The sequence below is a fragment of the Lynx canadensis genome, chromosome A2 (assembly GCF_007474595.2).
Source record: "Lynx canadensis isolate LIC74 chromosome A2, mLynCan4.pri.v2, whole genome shotgun sequence".
NCBI classification, from domain to species: domain Eukaryota; kingdom Metazoa; phylum Chordata; class Mammalia; order Carnivora; family Felidae; genus Lynx; species Lynx canadensis.
In genome coordinates, this window is record NC_044304.2 from 136,013,279 (window position 1) to 136,038,858 (window position 25,580).

Consider the following 25,580-nt stretch of genomic DNA (forward strand, 5'->3'; position numbering starts at 1 on the left):
AAGGGCTCAAAAGGGAACCTAGCAGAGAGTCTGGGTGATGATCTGGGCTCCACATAAAGTTGTAACTGACATGAGGGAATGCTTCGGAAACAATGCCTGAGCACTTCAGTGTGCACTAAAAGAGCTGTACTCTAAGACTCCAAGTGCAGTTCGGCACTAAAAATCTGGGCCAGCACTTATGAATTAACCTTTCCCTACTAATTTGAATTTTCATAATGATCAAGTATTGATTCTCATATATATTTGGGTATGTTTCTAGACTTTCTCTTCTATTCCGTTCATTTGTCCACCTATTCTTCTGTCAGTAAAACAATATTTTAATTAATGGAAATTTATAAATATCTTTATCTTTTTCCAAAACTTTTCTTAATATCATCATAATGGTATACGAGAATAGCATCACAAATGATTCTAATTTTTAAAATCTTGATATTTGATTTGGTTTATAGAAAATTACTAAAATAATAAGAGAAAAGTTTACATATTTTAGATTAATGAGTCTTTTTGTTCAAGAACATGGAGGACCTCTCCACTCCAAAGGTTTTTCTAAGATGCCTTAGTAAAGCATATAGTTTATACCTCTCTACCTACCTACATACCTATGATTAAAACAACTATGTTGATTAAAACTACTAAGAGATGTACACACCTATCACAACAGCCCAAACCTAGAAGACTGACAATATCAGATGCTGGTGAAGATATGGAACAAAAGAAACTCTCAGTCATTGCTAGTGGGAAGACAAAATGGTACACCCATTTTGGACGACAGTTTGTCAGTTTCTTACAAAACTAAACATATTCTTAGCAGACAATCCATCAATCACACCCCTTGGTATTTACCTAAAGGAGCTGAAAATTTATGGCCACGAAAAATCTTGCACATGAACATTTACAGCAGCTTTATCTATAATTGCCAAAACTTGGGAGCAACCAAAATTTCCTTCAGGAGGTGAACAGATACTGTGGTACATCCTGACAATAGAATATTGTTTAATGCTAGAAACAAATGCACTGGGGTTCCTTGATGGCTCAGTCAGTTGAGCATCTGACTCTTGATTTTGGCTCAGGTCATGATTCCAGGGTCGTGGGATTGAGCCCTTCATTAGGGCTTTCTCTTAAGGGATTCTTTCTTTTAAGTTTCTTTCTTTCTCCCTCTCCCCCTCTCCCCCACTCGCTCGCACTCTCTCAAAAAAGAAAAGAAAAGATAAAAAGAAAAAAAGAAATGCACTACCGAGTCATGACAAGGCATAGAGGAAACTTAAATGCATGTTATTAAGTGAAGGAAGCCAATGTGAAAAGGCTACATACTATATGATTCCAGCCATAATGTCATCCTGGAAAAGGCAAAACTATGGAGACAGGAAAAAGAGGTTGTCAAGGGTTGGAGGGAGTATGGAATGAATGGGCAGCGAACATACAAGACCAAGAGTAAATGTAACCTATGGATTTGGGGTGATTATGATGTGTCAGTGTAGGTTCATCCTTGGTAACCAGTGTAGTTTCAGTCAGTGATATTGATAGTGTGGGAGGCAGTGCATTTGTGACAGAGGCATATGAGAAATGTACCTTCTGCTCAATTTTGTTGTGAACCCCAAAGTGCTCTAAAATATAAAGTCTATTTTAAAAACATGATTTTATCAAAAGTATTTTTAGTTCACAAGTTCCTATAAGAGTCTTTTTTCTCTCATTACAGACTTATCTATAATATGCTAATATTTGATAATTTAAAATGTGTAGGGGTGCCCAGGTGGCTTAGTCAGTAGAGCATCCGACTTCTGCTCAGGTCATGATCTCAGTCTGTGAGTTCAAGCCTCACATCAGGCTCTGTGCTGACACCTCAGAGCCTGGAGCCTGCTTTGGATTCTGTGTCTCCCTCTCTCTCTGCCCATCCCCTGCTCGCGCTCTGTCTCTTGCTCTCAAAAACAAACATTTTAAAAAATTAAAAAAATAAATAAAATGTATATATTAAAAAAGGACATGGTGGTTTATGTACTTTCTATTACTATTTAAGCTTAGTTAAACCTCTTTAAAATTGTCAATAATGTGTCCTATAATGCATTATGAAAAGACCAGGATCCAGCTAAAAGTTTTTAGTTCTGTTGTTGATGTTAAAATTTTGATAAATGGCTGACAGACACACAGTGTCTGGGATCCTATGTGAGGTTACGATTTTTTTTTTAATGTTTATTTATTTTTGAGAGAGAGAGAGCATATGCATGCAAGGAGGGGGGGCAGAGAGAGAGGAGAGAGAATCCCAAGAAGGCTTCACAAGCAGAACCCCAAGTGGAGCTCGACCCACCAACCCTGAGATCATGACGTGAGCCAAAATCAAGAGCCCAATGTTTAACCAACTGAGCCACGCAGGTCCCCCCTGAAGTTACTGGGGTATTTTTGTTTTGTTTTAATTTTTAACGTTTATTCATTTTTGAGAGACAGGGAGAGACAGAGTATGAGCGGGGAAGGGGCAGAGAGAGAGGGAGACACAGAATCTGAAGCAGGCTCCAGGCTCTGAGCTGTCAGCACAGAGCCCGACGCCGGGCTCGAACTCACAAACTGTGAGATCATGACCCGAGCCGAAGTCGGATGCTCAACCAACTGAGCCACCCAGGTGCCCCCCGAAGTTACTGTTTTAAGTGCTACTATGTCCCAGCTGCTAAGGAACCTTCGAAGGGCAAACAATGTCTCACAGGGGATGCAAATAGTGTCCATCTACTCGGGGGGGTGGAGTCAGGGAAGACACACAGTCTTTTCCCAGAATGTCTCCACTTCTTCCTGGCCGCGCCCCATTGGCCTCCTGTCACACTGTCCCTATTACCTGCTCTTTTATGACTTGTAGGTGAGGCTATTGATCCCTATCAAAAGGCTACAGGGCACTTTCCTCATGTTCCCCACACAGCACCCCTGTGGATTTCCTGAGCTCTGTTAGTGGGACTCAGGCTCGTCACCATTCCTGCCCATGGCCCTGCAGTCTCTTCTCTGGGTGGAGGACCTGATGTGTCACTTGCCCTTCCTTTCCAAGGAAGAACACAACCTATTTCATTGTCTAGGGGAGTGGGTTGAGGATCACCTAAAGGAATCCTGATGCTCTCCTAGTTTCCTGTTTCTTGCTGCCACCTGATCCCCCCTCACCCCCCACCGAGAAGCATGAGGTCACAGAAGCAGTTCCTGCAGCGGCGACCCACAGCATCAATGCTCTGTTCCTTATAACCTCGTACTTCCAGGGAAAGGAACAAAGCTAAACCCTTTGAAACTAAACCTAACTGTAAGGCAGCAGCTCCGGGCAAGTGCATTTGTTCTAGCCACAGGCACACAGTGAGCAGGTGCTGAACTGGGCCTTCTGTGTCTTTCACTAGATATGGTTGTACTTAGAGGAGTGGTTGGGGAGGGGTTCAGGAGGGCACTACAGCCTGTGGACAGTAATGGTAATAGCCTGTGGCATTGTGGTTTGCACCCAGAAAACTTCCCCTGGCACCTTGCACTTGTTTTTCTTCTACTTACTGATTCTAATGGCCGAAGCTTCCTTCCTGAAGCTGATTCCACTCCCACATCTGGAAGGTAGTGGGGATTATAATTTGGGAGCCCATGCAGCAACCCCCGTCCCTGCCATGGTTTCAGAGTGTGACAGCACATGTGCCCAAGGGGAAACCTATGAGGAAAAAGGGAAGTACCCTGTCCAGATGAAAAGAAAAAAGGCATTTGGTCATCTCTCCTCCCCTCCTCTTCCAGCTCTGCCTCACTCAATAAAACCTTACCTTTAAACTTTATCCCTGATGCCAAGTAAGTTTCATGAATTTGATCATAGAGATGGCACTGTCAAGATTTAAAGAAATTTCTCCTCACACAACTTTAGAGAATTGTTAACATCATCAACTCTCTGTTTGCAAATAGCTTAATTACATGCAAAATGTTTTTGTGTTAAGGATTTTCATTTTAAAATTTATTATTCAAAACAAATCCTTCATATAAATCTGTTTCATGTGTTTCTCTCCTCCTCCTCTTATAAAATATGACAAGATGGCCAAAGAAGAAATTGGCTTCTGTCACTGTGGTTTCTGGTCTTCCATTTTTTTTTTTCAGTATAGTCAAATCTTTTTTTTTCAGCCAACTTTTGATTCCAGTGGATCTTAACACACTGAAAGAATTTTGGGGTGCCTGGGGGACTCAGTTAAGCATCTGATTTAGGTTCAGGTCATGATCTCACATTTCGTGGGTTTGAGCCTCGCATCGGGCTCTGTGCTGATAGCTCAGAGCCCAGAGCCTGCCTCGAATTCTGTGTTTCCCTCTCTCTCTCTCTCTCTGTCCCTCCCCCCACTCTCTCCCTGCCTCTCTCTGTCAAAAAATAAATAAATATTAAAAAAATAATTAAAAAAAACACTGAAAGACCTTGGAAAAATATTGGTAGTGTATTTTATGAAGCATACATACTTTTATACTTTAAACTAGTAATCTCAGTGTAGAAGTATGTCTCCAATGGACATAATCCCAAAGAAGAAGCTTTCTGAAGAAGCAAGAGCTTTTCAGCATCTAAGCCGGGGGGGGGGGGGTGGACAAAAACAAAAACATAATACTTCACAGTAAGGGAATATCTGAACAATTTAGCCAATCAATACAATTTATATCAAAGATCCATGATTCCAAGGATGCTAAAGTGTAGTATAACCATAGGATAAAGGAGAAAAGATCTGCCTCATGAGAACGATCTTGGGAAGTGGTTAGTGTATCATCCTTATATTACATTGAAGGAACTGAAGCTATAGTTAAGGACCTTGAAAATTCTTCTGCATTTGAGGGGCTAGGTAGATTTTGATTCTACCATATCTTTTCCACTGTGCTACTGAAACATCAATGGAAATAGTAAATATACATAGGAAGTGTAGAAGTTGGCAAATTTTTCTCTTGTAATGATTGTAGAAGGCAGAAAAACAACTTAAACATCTTAATAGTAACTTGTTGATTAAGTACTTACATTTTCTCAAGACTTAATACTCAGAAGTCAGAAGGAGGCAAAGAAATTAATATTAGAATACATGCGAAAGAGTAAATACACAGACGGACAATAGCCAGATCATATATGAAAACAGTACTCTGCAGCAATCATCCCAGAATGGTCAAAACCTTGTCAATAACTGCCAATTTCCCAGTGTTTCACTCCTCCCTCCTTCTGCTTCCAACTCAGCACCAACCAGAGAAAGCCAAATATGCTCTTCAAATTAATCACATAAAATGCAACATTTCTAATTAACCAATCTCTAGCTTCCCCATGCCAACCACCCCCAATCACAGCATACTTGAAGTCTTCCATTGTTTTCAATATTAGAGCTTTCTCATTTTCCTACTTTCCTTTGAGTCTCCGTCAAATGTAAGTGATGATGGCTGACTCCCTTACTATAATCTCTGAATGAATAGCTTCTATTTATTCTCATTTGGGTTATCTTTATTTCTACAGTTTCCTTAGACCACCTGGCAAGACTTGATTTACATCACCTATCACTGCAGATCCTGATTTCAGCTGGGTGCAGTTCCCTTGGAGACTTCTTGTGCCTTGCTTTTAGTGGCTTGTTGAATCCCTGCTAACACAGAAAGTCACCACTGGGTCTGAATTATGCTCAACTTCATGTTGAGTTCCTGGGCTATTTATTCTCAGCTTGGTAATAAACTAAGATGAATGTTTTGGTTTCCTAGTTCATATCAAGGTTATGTTTATACTACCTGTAGTCTATTAAGTGTACAATAGCATATGTCTAAAGATATAATGCACATACCTTAATTAAAAATACTTTCTTACTAAAAAATGCTAACCATTATCTGGGCGTTCAGCGAGTCATAATCTTTTTGCTGGTGGAGGGTCTTGCCTCAGTGCTGATGACTGCTGACTGACTAGGGTAGAGGTTGCTGAAGGCTGGGATGGCAATGGCACTTTCTTAAAATAATGCAGTGAAGTTTGCCACATCGATGGACTTTGCAAATGATTTCTCTGTAGCATGTGATACCGTTTCATAGCATTTTACCCACAATAGAACTTCTTTTAAAATTAGAATCCATCCTTTCAAAACATGCTGCTGCTTTATCAACTAAGTTTACACCATATTCTAAATCCTTTGTTGTCATTTCAGCAATCTTCATAGCATCTTCACCAGGGGTAAATTTCATCTCAAAGACTCACTTTATTTGCTCATCCATAAGAAGCAACAACTCATCCATTAAAGCATTATCATGAGATTACAGCAATTCAGTCATATCTTCAGGCTCCACTTCTCATTCTAGTTCTCTTGCTGTTTCTATCACATCGGCAGTTACTTCCTTCACTAAAGTCTTGAACCCTTCCCTTCCAAGTCATCCATGAGGGTTGGAATCAACTTCTTCCAAACTTCTCTTAATGTTGATATTTTGTCTTCTTCCTATGAATCACGAATGTTCTAATGGCATCTAAAATGATGAATCTTTTCTAGAAGGTTTTCAATTTACTTTGCTCAGATGCATGAGATGAATCACTACTTATGGCAGCTCTAGCCTCACAAAAGTGTACAAAAATGTATTCCTTAAATAATAAGACTTGGAAGTCAAAATTACTCCTTGATCCATGGGCTGCAGAATGGATGCTATGGTAGCATGAAAACAGGCACTATTCTCCTTGCACATTTCCATGAGAACTCTTGGTGACTGGGTGCATTTTCAAAGAGCAGTCATATCTTGACGGAATCTTTTTGTCTGAGCAGTAGGTGTCAACAGTGGGCTTATAATTTTGAGTAAACCGTGTGGTAAAGAAATGTTCTGGCTTTGTTATTCCATGTATAGAGCACAGGCAGAGTAGACATAGTATATTTCTTAGGGGCCCTAAAATTTTTGGAATGGTAAGTGAGCAATGGCTTCCTCTTAAAGTCACCAGCACTAGCCCAGAACAAGAAAGTCAGCCTGGCTTTGAAGCTTTGAAGCCAGGCATTGACTTCTTCTCTCTAGCTATGAACATACTAGATGGCATCTTCTTCCAATACAAGGCTGTTCTTTCTACATTGAAAATATGTTTTTTAGTATAGCCATCTTCATGAATCATCCTAATTATTATCAATTATTATTAGCTAGATCTTCAGGAGAACTTGCTGGAGCTTCTACATCAGCACGTGCTGCTTCACCTTGCACTTTTATGTTATGGCAATGGCTTCTTGCTCTAAACCTCATGGCGACCTCTGCTGGCTTCATACTTACCTTCTGCAGCTTCCTCACCTTTCTCAGTCTTTATAGAATTGAAGAGAGATAGGACCTTGCTCTGGATTAGGCTTTGACTTAAAGGAACATTGTGTCTGGTGATGTCTCCAGACCACCAAAATTTTCCCCACATCAGCAGTAAGGCTGTTTTGTTTTCTTAATTCATATTAAGTTAACTTGATTAACACTTTCAATTTCCTTCAAGGACTTTTCCTTTGCATTCACAACTTGGTTAGCTATTTGGCACAAGAGGCCTAGCTTTTGGCCTATTTCAGCTTTCACCATGCCTTCCTCACTAAGCATAATCATTTCTGCCTCTGATTTAAAGTGACTGACTTGAGACTCTTCCTTTCACTTGAACACTTAAGAGTCCATTATACAGTTATTAATTGTTCTAATGCCAATGCTGTTGTGTCTCTGAGAATAAGGAGGCCTGAGGAGAGGGAGAGAGAAGGGGAACAGGAGGTTTGGTGGAGTGGTCAAAATACATGTTTATCGATTAAGTTTGCTGTCTGATGTGGGTGTGGCTTGTGGCACAAGCCAGTTATAATAGTAACATCAAAAATTACTGATCGCATCACCATAACAAATATAATAACAACGAAAGTTTGAAATATGAAAATTACCAAAATGTGACACAGAGACATGAAGTAGGCAAACTCTGCAGGAAAAATGGTGCTGACAGACTTGTTTGATGCAGGGTTACCACAAACCTTCTAGTTGCAAAAAAAATATTTCCAAAGTGCAATGAAGCAAAGTGCAATAAAATGAGGTATGCCTGTATTTGGCAACTGAATATTTCCTATCACCAAACACTTTACAAGTGGTGAGGATTTACTATGAACCAAAAGTTCAAGGTCTCACAGATCTTGCAATCCAAAAGGCAAGGGGGAGAGGAATAGATACTAAAACATTGTAAGTGACAGAAGGGCCAGGCAGCCAGAGAAGACTTCACTGATGTCCCACATGAGGTGAGGAAGCGTCCCAGCAGACAACTCAAGGAAGAGTCTTCCAGGGAAGAACCCTGAAGCTACACTGTGATGGATGTGTTGGAGGTAGGAAACGGAACACAGTGAAAACTATGTAGTAGGTATTGTTTTTAAAAAGAAAAATGTAAAACTGTAAATTCCCTTTGAGGAAAAAAAAAAAAGTCAAGCAGATTTTAAAAGACTACAAAACATGCCAAAAATGAACAGATATTTTGTTTGGGTGATGACACTATGGGTGATTCATTTTCTTATTTTCTTTTCTGTAATACCCAAATTTTCATGATATGTATTATTGCAGTATTTCTCAAAAATTAAAAAAAAAAGGTTTTGTTAGTGAAAGTACTTGTAAATAGGAGAGAATTTCCATTTACACAGGATTATTTATCATTTCTTCCTCTATAGCTGCAATTTCCTCTATTTTTATACACAAGTTACTTCTTTGTTTTTGCTTTATTTAAATGCTCTACTGCATACCTAACACAATATATTGCAAAGCTTCCTCTTATGAATATCCCATTCAAAACTATGAGTAAAAAGATTTTTTTCTGCCTATAAGCTGAACACAAATTGTATCCTTTCAACTGACAGTTCATGATATAGATGTTTGTCTTTTGAAACTTCTCCACATCTTCTAAGGCGAAAACTGCTCTGTTTAACAAACTTTTCTTCAAATGAGTGGTCAGTGAAATGCTGTGACAGTTCATTTAGTTGTTCTTTCAAAATGATTTTCTAATTCAAGGCAGCAGCAAAGGATTTGTAGAAATGAGGTTACATGTCTAGAAAACAAGTAATATTTGTAATGTCTTCATTTATGTTCAGATATTTTCATTCCCAAGTATATTTCTTAAAGTCTATGCCTCAGCTACAAGACAATTATAATTTATACATTATAATTATAATATTTCTTCATTTCATGGTCATTTTTAAAAATGCATAATTAAATGACCCCATTTGAATCTGACAGAAATACAAACTTCAAAGTTCACCATCTTTTGCAATGTCTTTTGGCAATTTTCTTGACCTAATATTTCCATTATGCTTCAAGACATAAAGATTAACATTTCACTAAAAACTGTAACATGTTTTGCCATTGATAAAAGGATGCGGGGGGAGGGGTGTTTTTAATTGTTTAGCCTCAGGAGATACTCAAAATATAAGAGTGGTATTTCTAAGTTTCTACTGCTTTATTTCCCTAAAGAAATGAAGTGTAAATCACAGAAATTCCTTACTTCTTACAGCTATGTGAACATTATAAAAAAGATAGAGAGAGGGTAGGAGAGGAGCACATTAGGATGAAGAACAAGGGCCCAAAGAAACAAAATTTCTTGAGTGTGTGACATTAAGTTATAAGGAAAATTCAGGGAAATTCTCTCACCGAGAGGCAGTAGGACCACGCACTGCTCTAAGTATCATAACTTAGATACTTTAGATTTGAGGCGATGAAGAAAGAGTGTTTGAATAGTTGTGACACTAATGGGACCACCTATTGCCATCAGGTTCCCTCTCTGCCTTAAGTTTTCTTTTATTTTTCTTCTTTTTTATACTACAGGTGAAGGGAAGGGGAGGAGTGTGGCTATTGGTGAATACAGAGAATAAGTAAAAATTTTTATGTCATCTGATTAAAAAAAGTCAAAGTATGACATATCGACCAATAAAACAAAAACCAATAACAAAAAAAACAAAAAAATCCCAAAACTATGTATGTTTGTTGTTTTTTTAAAATAAGAACCAAAAATCATTTTCATAGATGCATGTTATTTTCAATTCTTCACAAATACTGTTACCTAATTTTAAGTTTTATGTGATATTAGATAGATATTATATTAACAATTTGCAACTGTATTTACCTGATGCACTTTTAGAATAAAATTTAAAATTTACTAATAGCTTTATATTTATTTAAAAATTTGTTTTTTATAACTAGTCATTATTATTACAACTAGTCACATTTTGTTTTTTTATAACTAGACTACGAATAAAAATAATCATTCAGTTTCTCTTTACATTTTTAGCCAACACATCAGAATATTTTAATTACAAATTTTCTTAAGAACAGTTTTGAAAAATATGTAATAATTCAAAATAGGAGAACTTCTATTTCAAATTTAAATGTTATTTGATAAGGCTGTATCCCTTCCTAAAAAGCAAACAAATGAAAACCATTAAGGAAAACTACTTGTTCAGTTTGTATCTTCTTACCTTCCTTCAGTTCTTCTGTATCAAATGTAGTGTCCAAGATTGTATCTTTAGAGTTAGATACCTGTTTAACTTTCTTCCCCTTTCTATAATTGGCAATTAATTGATAATATCTATCAACAAAGAGAAAATATATATAAACTCCAGAATTCATAGTCAATTAAATTCATAATATATAATCACCAAATCAAAATGTTAGACATTAGCTAATGCCTTCTTAAATATGCTACACATTCACTGCTGACCTGAAGCCTCCTTTTAAGCCAACTCCATTAACAGACACCATTTTTATTTCTCGTACTCCCATTCTCTGTTTCTTCTTTACTTCCTGCTCTCAAAATAAACCATAAGAAGGTATAAAAAGTAGCTTTAGGCTATAGTTGGTGTATTAGTTTGCTAGGGCTGCTGTAACAAAATACCACAGACTTGGTGGTATTTACATTATTGTCTCATAGTTCTGGAAGCTGGAAGTCCAAGATCAAGGTTGGTTTCTACTGAGGGCTGTAAGGGGAAGATCTGTTCCAGACTTCTCTCCTTGGCTAACAGATGACTGTGCTCTTGCTAAAAGTCGCCCCTCTGACAGCAAGCACCATTCTTGTCTCTATGTCTTAATCTCCTTTTCTTATAAGAACTCCAGTCAAACTGGATTAGGACCCACCCTACAGCACAATAATTTTAATTTAACATTTCTTTAAAAGCCCTCTCTCCAAATACAATCATCCAGATTGTGAGATACTAGGGGTTAGGACATGATTTGTGGGGGGTGGGGGGTAGAGGTAGGACACAATTCAACTCATCAGACTTGGGCTTAACAGTAAATTGACAAAGTGAAGACAATTAATTCAGGGACTGACTGAAACATATCCAGTAGGTAATAAATCTTTTCTCCATGCCTGAAAAGAGCCGACCTAGTTATTCATTAATAGACATATGGTTTCACAATTTCAGTGAAATGAATGTGCCAATGTGAGTTAAAGCCAATTGTAAAATAAATAGCTAAATATAATTCTCTCATTTGACAGTCTCGCTTAGTTTTTTTTAAAAAAAAACTACATGAAAAGCATTCTCTATGCTTCTACTTTTACTAAGCCATAGATGTGCACCAAGAAGAGAGCTAACTAGTGTGATACCAATAAGCAGAAGCCATGTGCTAAATACCGTAGATAGGCAACAACTAAACAACAAAAGTCACAATTACAGAGAGCTTAGTTCCCACTGAAAAAGAAGAATAAAAGCAGAAAAGAGGACAGGGAGAATTCGATTGCAACTTAGAAGTTATTTGCAATTTTTTTTTTTAATTTTTTCAACATTTATTTATTTTTGGGACAGAGAGAGACAGAGCATGAACGGGGGAGGGGCAGAGAGAGAGAGGGAGACACAGAATCGGAAACAGGCTCCAGGCTCTGAGCCATCAGCCCAGAGCCCGACGCGGGGCTCGAACTCACGGACCGTGAGATCATGACCTGGCTGAAGTCGGACGCTTAACCGACTGCGCCACCCAGGCGCCCCAGAAGTTATTTGCAATTTTTATTGAATGCTCATTGTTCCCACATCCTAAAGGTAAATGCTTCATCATTAGGAAATTACCTCTTTTCCCTTTTACCTCTCTGAAAAAAAGAAATGATGTAATGCTTAGAATTTTAAACAGTGAACATATTAAAATAAAATTGAGAGGATAATATTCCATGGTCAACATGCTTCTATTTATTCTGAAATTAATGATGGAGTAAACTACAAAAAGAATGTTCTGCAAAACCATTTGGGGGAGATGAATGAAGATCGTAAGATTTCCTTCCCGTCGAACTAGCCAATAAGAGCTTCACAAGATTTACAGATGCAAACAAGTTATTTTAGATATATAAGTATGTTTTTTATTTTTTTTATTTTATTTTTTTTAAATTTTTTTTTTCAACGTTTATTTATTTTTGGGACAGAGAGAGACAGAGCATGAACGGGGGAGGGGCAGAGAGAGAGGGAGACACAGAATCGGAAACAGGCTCCAGGCTCTGAGCCATCAGCCCAGAGCCTGACGCGGGGCTTGAACTCATGGACCGCGAGATCGTGACCTGGCTGAAGTCGGACGCTTAACCGACTGCACCACCCAGGCGCCCCTATAAGTATGTTTTTTAGACTAACGCATATTTTAAACATACATATATATATATATATATATATATATATATCCTAGTTGCATTTACCCAAACTTTTTAAATGATGAGGAAAATTCCCTATTTAAAAATAACAGGAATTCTTTTTATAAAAAAGAATCCTTTCATAGAATAGATATTCATCAGTAATTTTTCTCTTTATTTAAATTTTTCTACATATGGTTTGCTTAAACCAAGGTAAAACACGGTACACATGTCCAATATTGCAAAGAAAGTATTATATTCATTTATGATTCATATATGTGATTTCATATATTTACTTTCTAAAGTTCAATTTAGACTTTAAAAATAAACATCTGAATATTTATATATATAATATACATATAAATATACATATAATATACATATAAATAATATATATGTATAATATACATATTTGTATATATGTATATAATATACATATATATACATATATATGTGTATAATATACATATAAATATATAAATAAATATATATATATAATTATATATATATATATATTTACTTCTCTCTCTCCTGTTTCCACCATTCCTAAGATGCTCATATGGAATTAATGGTTAAAAGGTATTACTAAAATGTGAATAAGTAGGTGGAAGAAAAATAAGAAAACAGTAAACTAGAAAAAAATGTCTATGTAAAATTAAAATTTTACCTTAAAATGAAATTATAAGGAAAATATCCTGTATATTGTTTAATTTCATTAGCTATAAAGTAAATTTCTGTTCATTGCATCTTACTTCCACATTGACTTTTTTTTTAAATTTTATTTTAGAGAGAGGGAGAGAGAAAGTGTGTGATCTGGGGAGAGGGGCACACGGAGAGAGAGAGAATCCATAGCAGGCTCCATGCTCAGCACGGAGCCAGACACGGGGCTTGAGCCCACAAGTCTGGGATAACGACCTGAGCTGAAATCAAAAGTCGGACACTCAATTGACTGAGCAACCCAGGTGCCCCTCTCATTGACTATTAAAATTTAGAAATGCATATTCATACATTAAAAGTTTTGTCTTTTATTTATTTATTTAATATGAAATTTATTGCCAAATTGGTTTCCATACAACACCCAGTGCTCATCCCAACAGGTGCCCTCCTCAATACCCATCACCCACCCACCCTCCCCTCCCACCCCCCATCAACCCTCAGTTTGTTCTCAGTTTTTAAGAGTCTCTTACGTTTTGGCTCCATCCCTTTCTAACCTTTTTTTTTTCCTCCCCCTCCCCCATGGTCTTCTGTTAAGTTTCTCAGGATCCAAATAAGAGTGAAAACATATAGTATCTGTCTTTCTCTTTAGGACTTATTTCACTTAGCATAACACTCTCCAGTTCCAACCACGTTGCTACAAAAGGCCAGATTTCATTCTTTCTCATTCCCAAGTAGTATTCCATTGTGTATATAAACCACAATTTCTTTATCCATTCATCAGTTGATGGACATTTAGGCTCTTTCCATAATTTGGCTATTGTTGAGAGTGCTGCTATAAACATTGGGGTACAAGTGCCCCTATGCATCAGCACTCCTGTACCCCTTGGGTAAATTCCTAGCAGTGCTATTGCTGGGTCCTAGGGTAGATCTATTTTTAATTTTTTGAGGAACCTCCACACTGTTTTCCAGAGCAGCTGCACCAGTTTGCATTCCCACCAACAATGCAAGAGGGTTCCCGTTTCTCCACATCCTCACCAGCATCTATAGTCTCCTGATTTGTTCATTTTAGCCACTCTGACTGGTGTGAGGTGGTATCTGAGTGTGGTTTTGATTTGTATTTCCCTGATGAGGAGCGACATTGAGCATCTTCTCATGTGCCTGTTGGCCATCTGGATGTCTTCTTTAGAGAAGTGTCTATTCATGTTTTCTGCCCATTTCTTCACTGGATTATTTGTTTTTCGAGTGTAGAGTTTGGTAAGTTCTTTTTTTTTTTAATTTTTTTTTTCAACGTTTATTTATTTTTTGGGGGACAGAGAGAGACAGAGCATGAACGGGGGAGGGGCAGAGAGAGAGGGAGACACAGAATCGGAAACAGGCTCCAGGCTCTGAGCCATCAGCCCAGAGCCTGACGCGGGGCTCGAACTCACGGACCGCGAGATCGTGACCTGGCTGAAGTCGGACGCTTAACCGACTGCGCCACCCAGGCGCCCCGGTAAGTTCTTTATAGATTTTGGATACTAGCCCTTTGTCTGATATGTCATTTGCAGATATCCTTTCCCATTCCGTTGGTTGCCTTTTAGTTTTGTTGATTGTTTCCTTTGCAGTGCATAAGCTTTTTATCTTCATGAGGTCCCAATAGTTCATTTTTGCATTTACTTCCCTTGCCTTTGGGGATGTGTCAAGTAAGAAATTGCTGCCCCTGAAGTCAGAGAGGTCTTTTCCTGCTTTCTCCTCTAGAGTTTTGATGGTTTCCTGTCTCACATTCAGGTCCTTTATACATTTTGAGTTTGTTTTTATGAATGGTGTAAGAAAGTGGTCTAGTTTCATCCTTCTGCGTGTTGCTGTCCAGTTCTCCCAGCACCATTTGTTAAAGAGACTGTCTTTTTTCCATTGGATATTCTTTCCTGCTTTGTCAAAGATTAATTAGCCATACGTTTGTGGGTCTAATTCTGGGGTTTCTATTCTATTCCATTGGTCTATGTGTCTGTTTTTGTGCCAATACCATGCTGTCTTGATGATTACAGCTTTGTAGTAGAGGCTGAAGTCTGGGATTGTGATGCCCCCTGTTTTGGTCTTCTTCTTCAAAATTACTTTGGCTATTTGCGGTCTTCTGTGGTTCCATACAAATTTTAGGATTGCTTGTTCTAGCTTCGAGAAGAATGCTGGTGCATTTTGATTGGGATTGCATTGAATGTGTAGATAGCTTTGGGTAGTATTGACATTTTAACAATATTTATTCTTCCAATCCATGAGCACGGAATGTTTTTCCATTTCTTTATATCTTCTTCAATTTCCTTCATCAGCTTTCTATAGTTTTCAGCATACAGATCTTTTACATCTTTGGTTAGATTTATTCCTAGGTATTTTATGCTTCTTGGTGCAATTGTGAATGGGATCAGTTTCTTTATTTGTCTTTCTGTTGCTTCCTTATTAGTGTATAAGAATGCAACTGATTTCTGTACATTGATTTTGTATCCTGCGACTTTGCTGAATTCATGTATCAGTTCTAGGAGACTTTTGGTGAAGTCTATCAGGTTTTTCATGTATAATATCATGTCATCTGCAAAAAGTGAAAGCTTGACTTCATCTTTGCCAATTTTGATGCCTTTGATTTCCTTTTGTTGTCTGATTGCTGATGCTAGAACTTCCAACACTATGTTAAACAACAATGGTGAGAGTGGACATCCCTGTCGTGTTCCTGATCTCGAGGGAAAGCTCTCAGTTTTTCCCCATTGAGGATGATATTAGCTCTGGGCTTTTCATAAATGGCTTTTATGATGTTTAAGTATGTTCCTTCTATCCCGACTCTCTCGAGGGTTTTTATTAAGAAAGAGTGCTGAATTTTGTCAAATACTTTTTCCACATCAATTGACAGGATCATACGGTTCTTTTCTTTTATTAATGTGATGTATCACATTGATTGATTTACAAATGTTGAACCAGCCCTGCAGCCCAGGAATGAATCCCACTTGATCATGGTGAATAATTCTTTTTATATGCTGTTGAATTCGACTTGCTAGTATCTTATTGAGAATTTTTGCATCCATATTCATCAGGGATATTGGCCTGTAGTTCTTTTTTTTTTTTGCTGGGTCTCTGTTTGGTTTAGGATCAAATCCTAAATCAAGTAACGCTGGCTTCATAGAATGAGTCCGGAAGTTATCCTTCCCTTTCTATTTTTTGGAACAGCTTGAGAAGGATAGGTATTATCTCTGCTTTAAATGTCTGGTAGAATTCCCCAGGGAAGCCATCTGGTCCTGGACTCTGATTGTTGGGAGATTCTTGATAACTGATTCAATTTCTTTGTTGGTTATGGGTCTGTTCAAGTTTTTTATTTTTTCCTGTTTGAGTTTGGGAAATGTGTGGGTGCTTAAGAATTTGTCCATTTCTTCCAGGCTGTCCAGTTTGTTGATATATAATCTTTCAATGTATTCCCAGATAATTGCTTGTATTTCTGAGGGACTGGTTGTAATCATTCCGTTTTTCATTCATGATTTTATCTATTTGGGTCCTCTCCCTTTTCTTTTTGAGAAGTCTGGCTAGAGGCTTATCAGTTTTATTTATGTTTTCAAAAACCCAACTCTTGGTTTCATTGATCTTCTCTACAGTGTTTTTAGATTCTATATTGTTTATTTCTGCTCTGATATCTATTATTTCTCTCCTTCTGCTGGGTTTTGGGTGTCTTTGCTGTTCTGCTTCTAGTTCCTTTAGGTGTGCTGTTAGATTTCGTATTTGGGATTTTCTTGTTTCTTGGGATAGGCCTGGATTGCAATGCATTTTCCTCTCAGTACTGCCTTAACTGCATCCCAAAGCATTTAGATTGTATTTTCATTTTCATTTGTTTCCATATATTTTTTTAGTTTCTTCTCTAATTGCCTGGTTGACCCATTCATTCTTTAGTAGGGTGTTCTTTAACCTCCATGCTTTTGGAGGATTTCCAGACTTTTTCCTGTGGTTAATTTCAAGTTTCATAGCATTGTGGTCTGAAAGTGTGCATGGTATGATCTCAATTCTTTTATACTTATGAAGGGCTGTTTTGTGACCCAGTATATGATCTATCTTGGAGAATGTTCCATGTGCACTAGAGAAGAAACCATATCCTATTGCTTTGGGATACAGAGTTCTAAATATATCTGTCAAGTCCATCTGATCCAATGTATAATTCAGGGCCCTTGTTTCTTCATTGATCCTATGTCTAGATGATCTATTCACTGTTGTAAGTGGGGTATTAAAGTTCCCTGCAATTACCACATTCTTATCAATAAGGTTGCTTAGGTTTGTGATTAATTGTTTTATATATTTGGGGGCTCCCGTATTTGGTGCATAGACATTTATAATTGCTAGCTCTTCCTCATGGATAGACCCTGTAATTATTATATAATGCCCTTCTTCATGTCTTGTTACAGCCTTTAATTTAAAGTCTAATTTGTCTGATATAAGTATGGCTACTCCAGCTTTCTTTTGACTTCCAGTAGCATGATACATAGTTCTCCATCCCCTCACTTTCAATCTGAAGGTGTCCTCAGGTCTAAAATGAGTCTCTTGTAGACAGCAAATAGATGGGTCTTGTTTTTTTATCCATTCTTATACTGTATGTCTTTTGGTTGGAGCATTTAGTCCATTTACATTCAGTGTTATTATAGAAAGATGTGGGTTTAGAGTCATTGTGATGTCTGTAGGTTTCATGCTTGAAGTGATGTCTCTGGTACTTTGTCTCACAGGATCCCCCTTAGGATCTCTTGTAGGGCTGGTTTAGTGGTGATAAATTCCTTCAGTTTTTGTTTGTTTGGGAAAACCTTTATGTCTCCTTCTATTCTGAATGACAGACTTGCTGGATAAAGAATTCTTGGCTGCATATTTTTTCTGTTCATTACATTGAAGATTTCCTGCCATTCCTTTCTGGCCTGCCAAGTTTCAGTAGATAGGTCTGCCACTAGTCTTATGGGTCTCCCTTTGTAAGTTAGAGCCTGTTTATCCCTAGCTTTCAGAATTTTCTCTATATCCTTGTATTTTGCCAGTTTCACTATGATATGTCATGCAGAAGATCGATTCAAGTTATGTCTAAAGGGAGTTCTCTGTGCCTCTTGGATTTCAATGCCTTTTTCTTTCCCCAGATCAGGGAAGTTCTCAGCTCTGGCTTGTTCAAGTACACCTTCAGCCCCTTTCTCTCTCTTCCTTTTCTGGAATTCCTGTGACACGGATATTGGTGCATTTGATTGCATCACTTAGTTCTCTAATTCTCCCCTCATATTCCTGGATTTTCATCTCTCTTTTTCTCAGCTTCCTCTTTTTCTATAATTTTATCTTCTCATTTACCTCTTCCCTCCTCTGCCTCTTCAATCCGAGCTGTGGTCGCCTCCATTTTATTTTGCACCTCATTTATATCATTTTTTTTAGCTCCTCATGACTATTTCTTAGTCCCTTGATCTCTGTAGCAATAGATTCTCTGTTGTCCTCTATACTTTTTTCAAGCCCAGCGATTAATTTTATGACTATTATTCTAAATTCTTATTCCGTTATATTGCTTAAATCATTTTTGATCAATTCATTCGGTGTCACTATACCCTGGAGTTTCTTTTAAGGAGAGTTCTGTTTTGTCATTTTGGCTAGTCCCTGGGGTGGTGCCAAACTTCAGGGCACTTCCCCTGTGCTGTCTAGAGTAACTTGTGTTGGTGGGTGGGCCTTAGTCAGACCCGATTTCTTTTGAAATCCGCTCTCTGAGCAGAGCTGTTGACTTTTAACATTCCAGATGTTAAGTCCCACTGTCTGTCAGAACTCACGGAGTCCAGCCCCTCTGCTTTTGCAAGTCAGACTCGGGGGCTCTGCCTTGCCAGGCGGGCTGCCCCTAGACTGCCCCAGCTCCCTCCCACCAGTCCGGGTAGCGCACACTGCCTCTCCACCCTTCCTACCCTCTTTCGTGGGCCTCTTGTCTACGCTTGGCTCCTGAGAGTCTGTTCTGGTAGTGTTCTGGTGGTTTTCTGGGTTATTTAGGCAGATGTGGGTGGAATCTAAGTGATCAGCAGGACAAGGTGAGCCCAGCATCCGCCTATGCCACCATCTTCCCCCATTATCTCAAAAGTTTTGTCTTTTAGATTAATGAGAATATATAGGTTAATGAGAATTCTGAAAACTTATCAAACTAAAGTTAGCTGACATAACAACAATATTCAAAGCTTGAATAAAATATTTATATTACTAATGCATAAAAACATTGAAAGAGGCTTGTGTAGATTAATCATCTTTTGCCCAACACTTTTACACAGATGTTTTATTATTGGCTATGTCACTAGTTGCTGAAATCACTGTCCTGACAGACTTCAAATTCCCACACCACTGGGGGTGAAGCTGTACACTCGGCCCACTTGTAGTTCTTATATTGACTGGATCCCACAACCAGGTGAAATCAAGGATCCCTGGGTCCCTGGGACCAGAGTTCCTAATATGGTTACCCATTCCAGAGCCACTACAGAGCCCATTCCAGCTTTTTACTTTGGGGGCTCATGGTTCTTATGATCAAATCCCATACAACTGTTAAAAGATATGCAGTACCACTTACACAGTAAAACCATTAAAAGAAGCATAGTCCTCAGCTGTGAATCCATAAATATCTTGGGAAGATAGGTTCACTTCTTGCTGAAGAAGAAGACTGACTAAATTTGTTGGTTCATCACTTAGAGCAATCATAAGGGCTGTTCTGGAGCGAGAGATACATGAATGTGTATTTATGGATCTTAGACATGTCTTGTACATCTTTTAAACGTTAGTCTTCTAAATGTACTGTTCAAATGTAGAATCTCTATCAGGAAAAGAATCCGGGCAAGAATGTAAAAAGTGGAGCAGATCTACTCAAAAAGGTTTATCAATCACAGATTATATCATGGAGTCTAAAGATAGAAGAGTCTCTAGGAAGCAGCTAGCTCAAAGGTTTTCAATCCCTGCTCCCTGGAACCCAAATCTCAAAAATCTCAAAATGCTAGGGAGGGGCATGTCTGGGGTTCTGGGGTTCTGGGTCCTCTGCCTCATTTAACTACAGCATCTAGAATTTAGAGACTGAGTTCTGGGTAAGATTCTAATTCTAATGTTATAAGTAATATAATAATAATAACAATAATAACAATAATAATAATAATAACAACAACAACCACTACCACCACCACCACCTACTAATCTGGCCGAACTGTTTGATTTTACAGAAAAAAACAGATCCTGGGTATCTAGGTAATTTGCCCAAAATAAATGGCCAGATCTTTTATCAATATCACAAAATGCATAAACATATAGGCACAAATATATATATAAACACACACACACACACACATATATCATCTTATTAAGTAGCTAGAGTTATATGCTATATTTAGAATTTATTATACCTTTGATTCTTATCTGAAGCATTCACATCTGCCCCTTTCTTCAGAAGATATTTTACCATTTCTGCATTATTTTCAGTAACGGCAAGTAAAAGTGGAGTATACCCATCCTGAAAATTTTATTTCAAAATGATTATTTAAACTATGGTACTGATATTTTTGCATTTTATTATATACATTTTAGATTTAGGTTTAACTTAAAATATAAGTGTGTTACCACCTCACACCTGTCAGAATGGCTAAAATTAACAACTCAGAAAACGGATGTTAGCAAGGATGTGGATAAAGAGGATTTTTTGCACTGCTGGTGGGAATGCAAACTGGTGCAGCTACTCTGAAAAACATTATGCGGTTCCTCAAAAAATTAAAAATATAGTTATCATATGACCCAGCAATTGCACTACTAGGTATTCATCCAAAGGATACAAAAATGCTGATTCAAAGGGGCACATGCACCCCAATGTTTATGGCAGCACTATCAACAATGGCTGAATTATGCAAAGAGCCTAAATGTCCATTGACTGACAAATAGATAAAGAAAATATGGTGTGTACATACAATGGCATATTACTTGTGATCAAAAAGAATGAAATCTTGCCATCTGCAACAATGTGGATGGAACTAGAATGTATTAGGCTAAGTGAAATAAGTCAGTCAAAGATAAATATCATATGATTTCATTCATATGTGGAATTTAAGAAACACAACAGATGAATATAGGGGAAGGGAAGGAAAAATAATATAAAAACAGAGGGAGGCAAACAATAAAAGACTCTTAAATACAGAGAACAAACTGAGGGCTGCTGGAGGGATACTGGGTGGGAGGATGGGCTAAATGGGTGATGGGCATTATGCAGAACCCTTGTTGGGATTAGCACTGGGTGTTATGTATAAGTGATGGATCACTAAATTCTACTCCTGAAACCATTATTACACTATATGTTAACTTAGATATAAATAAAATAAAAGACAAATAAAAATAAAAGATAAGTGTGTTAATAAGAAACCTCTGAATATATACTTTAATTTTGAAAAGGTTTTGATATATAACAAAATATGATTTCAGAGACCAAGAAAACAAACTGGAGTTGGGTCAGTAAAAATTAAAATTAAAGTTTCTACTTTAGGCTTAATTCAAATTGTGGGCAAGAGAAGCCTGGAGTATTTAAGTGATAAGCACCTCGTATTTAATGTAAATATTACAAACCATCAATTCACATGTCATAATATTACACTTGAGTTTCCACAGAATTTCATTTAAACTTCCAAGCCTGGGCATTTATTTTGGGCTGTCATGGAGACAAAATATCAGTGAACTTAAGTGTTAAGAAGCTTTTTTTAAAAAAACAAACAAAAACAAACAAACAAAACCCCTCATCTCTATAGGAGAGTTGGATTACTTTTAGTATAGTAAGTGATTTTCTATGTCAACCCTATTTTCATTATCTATGAGTATATAAATAAGACAGGAAAAAAATGTAGGCTTATGATTTTTAACAATATCCACTTCTAGGGAAATCAGATATTTCTCATTTGATATAAGCCTTTGAACAGTTATCATTGTTAAACATAATGCTGTTTTGGAGGTCAGCATTATAGTCTAACATGAAATGGACCAAGATTTTTTAAAAAAGAAAACCTTATCAGTATTTCATCATCTTATTCTCCTTCTCCTTTTCCCCAATTTCATTTTGGAAAATTCATGCTTCATATAACATGTGTTTCAAATCATCTGCAATAAATACCTTTTTCCATTGATTTCTAAAATATGTTATTTTTAATACACTACCTTATTTTGATATTCAAGATTAGCTTTGTGTTCAAGCAATTTTTCAACTAATGAGACACTGTGGCCACAGACGGCATAATGGAGAGCAGTATTGCCATCGAAATCTACCAGATTTGGGTATGCACCATGCTCCAGAAGAATAGTAGCACAGTCTTCCTTTGCGCACTGTACTGCCTGTCAATACAACAAAAATAAATGAGTAACCAACTTACTATCCAGGATATATTAAACTAACGTGTGGTACTATATTTTAAAAGATGAAATCCAACCCAAGTTAACTAGAAGAACTCAACTGCATTTCAATTGAAAAGGAAAAAATTAACACACCTTAGTCAATGGAGATCTTTTTTCACCATCGCAGACATTTATTTCACACTGTTTCTCAATTAAGAGAGATACAATATTTGAATATCCATTAGCACAGGCCAGGTGCAAAGGGGTTCTATATCAATATGACAGAACACAAAATTAGAGATAAGTCTTAGTTTGAGAAGTTACGCTACCCAAGAACATGCCAGATCATACACTTTTAAGGTATTTGCTTCAGGTACTTATTGATCTTTACAGAAAATTTATATTAATTGCTTTTTACTGAACTAATAAGGCTGTGCAAATGCCTTGAAGATCAAATATTTAACTGGTTTCACTTCAAGGAAATTTAACTATAATGAGTCAAAAAATACCTATGTATGTATGTATGCATACCTTCATCATAAAAATGTCGTAGTAATCATTTACTATGGCTAGGCAGGGTTCTGGATGATGAGGATCCAGCAGCAAACAAAACAGACAAAAACACCTGCTCTTATGGATCATAAATGTTAGTGGAAAAGGTAAATAAAAAGCTTGAAATAGAAAAGCATGCCAGACAGTATTAAGTGCTAAGGAGAAAAATCAGGCAGGGAAGAAGGACAGGAAATGTCAGCAAGGAGAGAACTTATAATTACAGATAGAGTTGCCAAGGAAGCCCTCGTTGATAAGGTGATTATTAAATAGACACTGTAAGGAAGTGAGAGAGGAAGCCATGTGGGTATCTGGTGGGAAAACACTCGAGGCAAAGGGAACAGCAAGTCCAAAGGTCCTAACATTTCTGGCATTTCTGAGGAACACTGAGGAGGCCAGGGAAGCTGGATATGAAGGAAAGGGAGAGTCATAGGATGTAAGATGAGAGAGAGAATAGGGTGAGAGTGAATATCATATAAGGCTGAATGAGCCATTGGAAGGACTTTGGCCTTTATCCTTAATGAGATGGAAAGCCAGGGGAAGTTAAGGCAAGGAATGATTCATTTTACATACATTTTATAGGATCATTCTGACTACTGTGTTGGGAATAAATTGAAAGGGTTAAGACAAAAAACAAATTACTGCCATTGCAGCAATTTTGGTTAAGATACGATGGAGGTTTTGCCTAGAATGGTAACTGTGAAGGTGGCAAGAAATAGTTGGATTTTAGATACAATTTGAAGGTGGAGCCAACAAAATCACATGGGTGGTATGAAAGAAGGAGAAGAGTCACGAATGACTCCAGGAGGCAAGAATGTTTCTGGCCAAACAACTGAAAGAAAGGATTTGGGATTTCTAGAAAGAGAAATGAAGATCTAAGGAGGGAAAATGGAAGCGCCGTTTGGGGATGCTTGAGATTTGTAAAGAGTGAGTGGTGAAGCCAGTGGCTCTCACAAATCAATTACTAAATTTTCAGGAACTATTCAAGCCAAATGACATCACACTGGTAGCTTGAAATCAGGGCTTCTCCTCCCTTAGCTCCACTCCCACCCTCACCTCAGAGCTTGCTATTAAACATTTACCAGTACACCACAGACTATTAGATATCCACACTGAAGTATAGGTATTTGTATATGAGTCCAGAGTTCAGGGAAGAGGTCTGGCTCGAGATAAAAAGTTGGAAGGCATTGGAATATAGACATTTAAAGATAATCTCTCTTCACCAGGCAAGTGAAGATTAAGAGACAGAATCGTTTCAAGTTCTGAGCCCTCAAATATTTACCAGGCAGGGAGAGGAAAAGAAATCAGCAAAGGAGTCTGAAAAGCAGTGTTCACAGAGGTAGGAGAAATGCCAGGTGAACCAAGTGTCCTAAAAGACAAGTCAATATTTCGAATACTACTTATAGGGCATGGAAGATACTTGGCTGAGATATGAGCCAGGTAAGACTGAGAATTGACCACTGAATGAAGTCATTTTGAGGTTTTCCATGACCTTGTAAAGTAATTGAATGGGGTGGTGTAGGATAAAAGTTGGATAAATTTAGATAACTCTGTTTTTGTCAAAGGGCATAATACTACCAGCAAACTGACATAAATCTTAAGAACCATAGTTTCCGGTTACCCAGTTATGGTGAAAAATAATGCTCTTCATACCCTGTAACTTGAAAATGCCCCCAAAGATTTTAAGGTAGGCACAGATAGTACATATTTTGTTATTAATGTCAAACACATAATTTCTATGTTTCTTAATATATAAAATTAATTTTGTTTTTGCAGTAAGTGGTTGTTGATGGACTTTTTCAAGAGACTCTGCAATTGAAAAAAATCATCAGAGATCCACATTAAAGTCAATTGTTTTGCTGTCTCAAAATATTAAAATCTTAACAACCACTATTCTGAGAGGTCTCTCTACTCTTTTCCTATTAGTATATTAGTAGTATGGTAAATCTTGGATGGCTTAGGACAATATATATGTATCAAGTTAAAAACAGTAGTTCGGGTAAAGGGTGAAATGCCAGATGTAGATTAATGCAGCGGGGGAAGTGGTGGCAATCAGGGAAGGCACACATGCCCTCAAATATCCAGGTAAGCATTAAACAAAATAACAAGCTGGATTTGGGCACGTGACCCTCTGTCAGTGGTTACCTGACCTCTCCACTGTGGAAAACCTGTAGCGACAACCCATGAAGGAACCCAGACAAGTCCTGCTCCTGATTACAGGACCCAGTGGACCCAGCTTCCCTTCCACACTGCCCTTCATCCGTCTGGTCACCTGTACTGTTTGTCCCGTACATTCACATCACGTTTCTTGAGCTGAAGGTACTCCTTCACCTTCTCCAAATCCCCGACCGAGGCAGCTTTGTGAAGTTTCTTTAAATCTTTATCTCGAAGGTTGTAGCCTGGCTGGGCGGGGTGGTAGGTACTGGCCTGGGCCACAGGCAGGTGCGAGGAGGGGCCTTGAGGCTCATCCTTCCTTCTCCAGAAGGTGAGAAGCTTCTTCATGGTGGCAAAGGAGACA

At 37.7% G+C, this 25,580-nt stretch overlaps 1 protein-coding gene across 1 annotated transcript; it reads right to left on the reverse strand.

Annotated features, from left to right (window-relative positions):
- Nucleotides 1-3,128: 3,128 nt before the first annotated feature.
- ANKRD7 (ankyrin repeat domain 7) lies at nucleotides 3,129-25,564 on the reverse strand. The gene is made up of 7 exons (XM_030297028.1): nucleotides 25,335-25,564; nucleotides 22,667-22,781; nucleotides 22,340-22,513; nucleotides 20,554-20,660; nucleotides 19,737-19,874; nucleotides 10,395-10,504; nucleotides 3,129-3,298 (listed from the first exon to the last, which is right to left on the reverse strand). Exons 1-7 carry the CDS (start codon nucleotides 25,562-25,564, stop codon nucleotides 3,129-3,131), a joined length of 1,044 nt encoding a protein of 347 aa, XP_030152888.1.
- Between the last annotated feature and the right edge of the window lie 16 nt (nucleotides 25,565-25,580).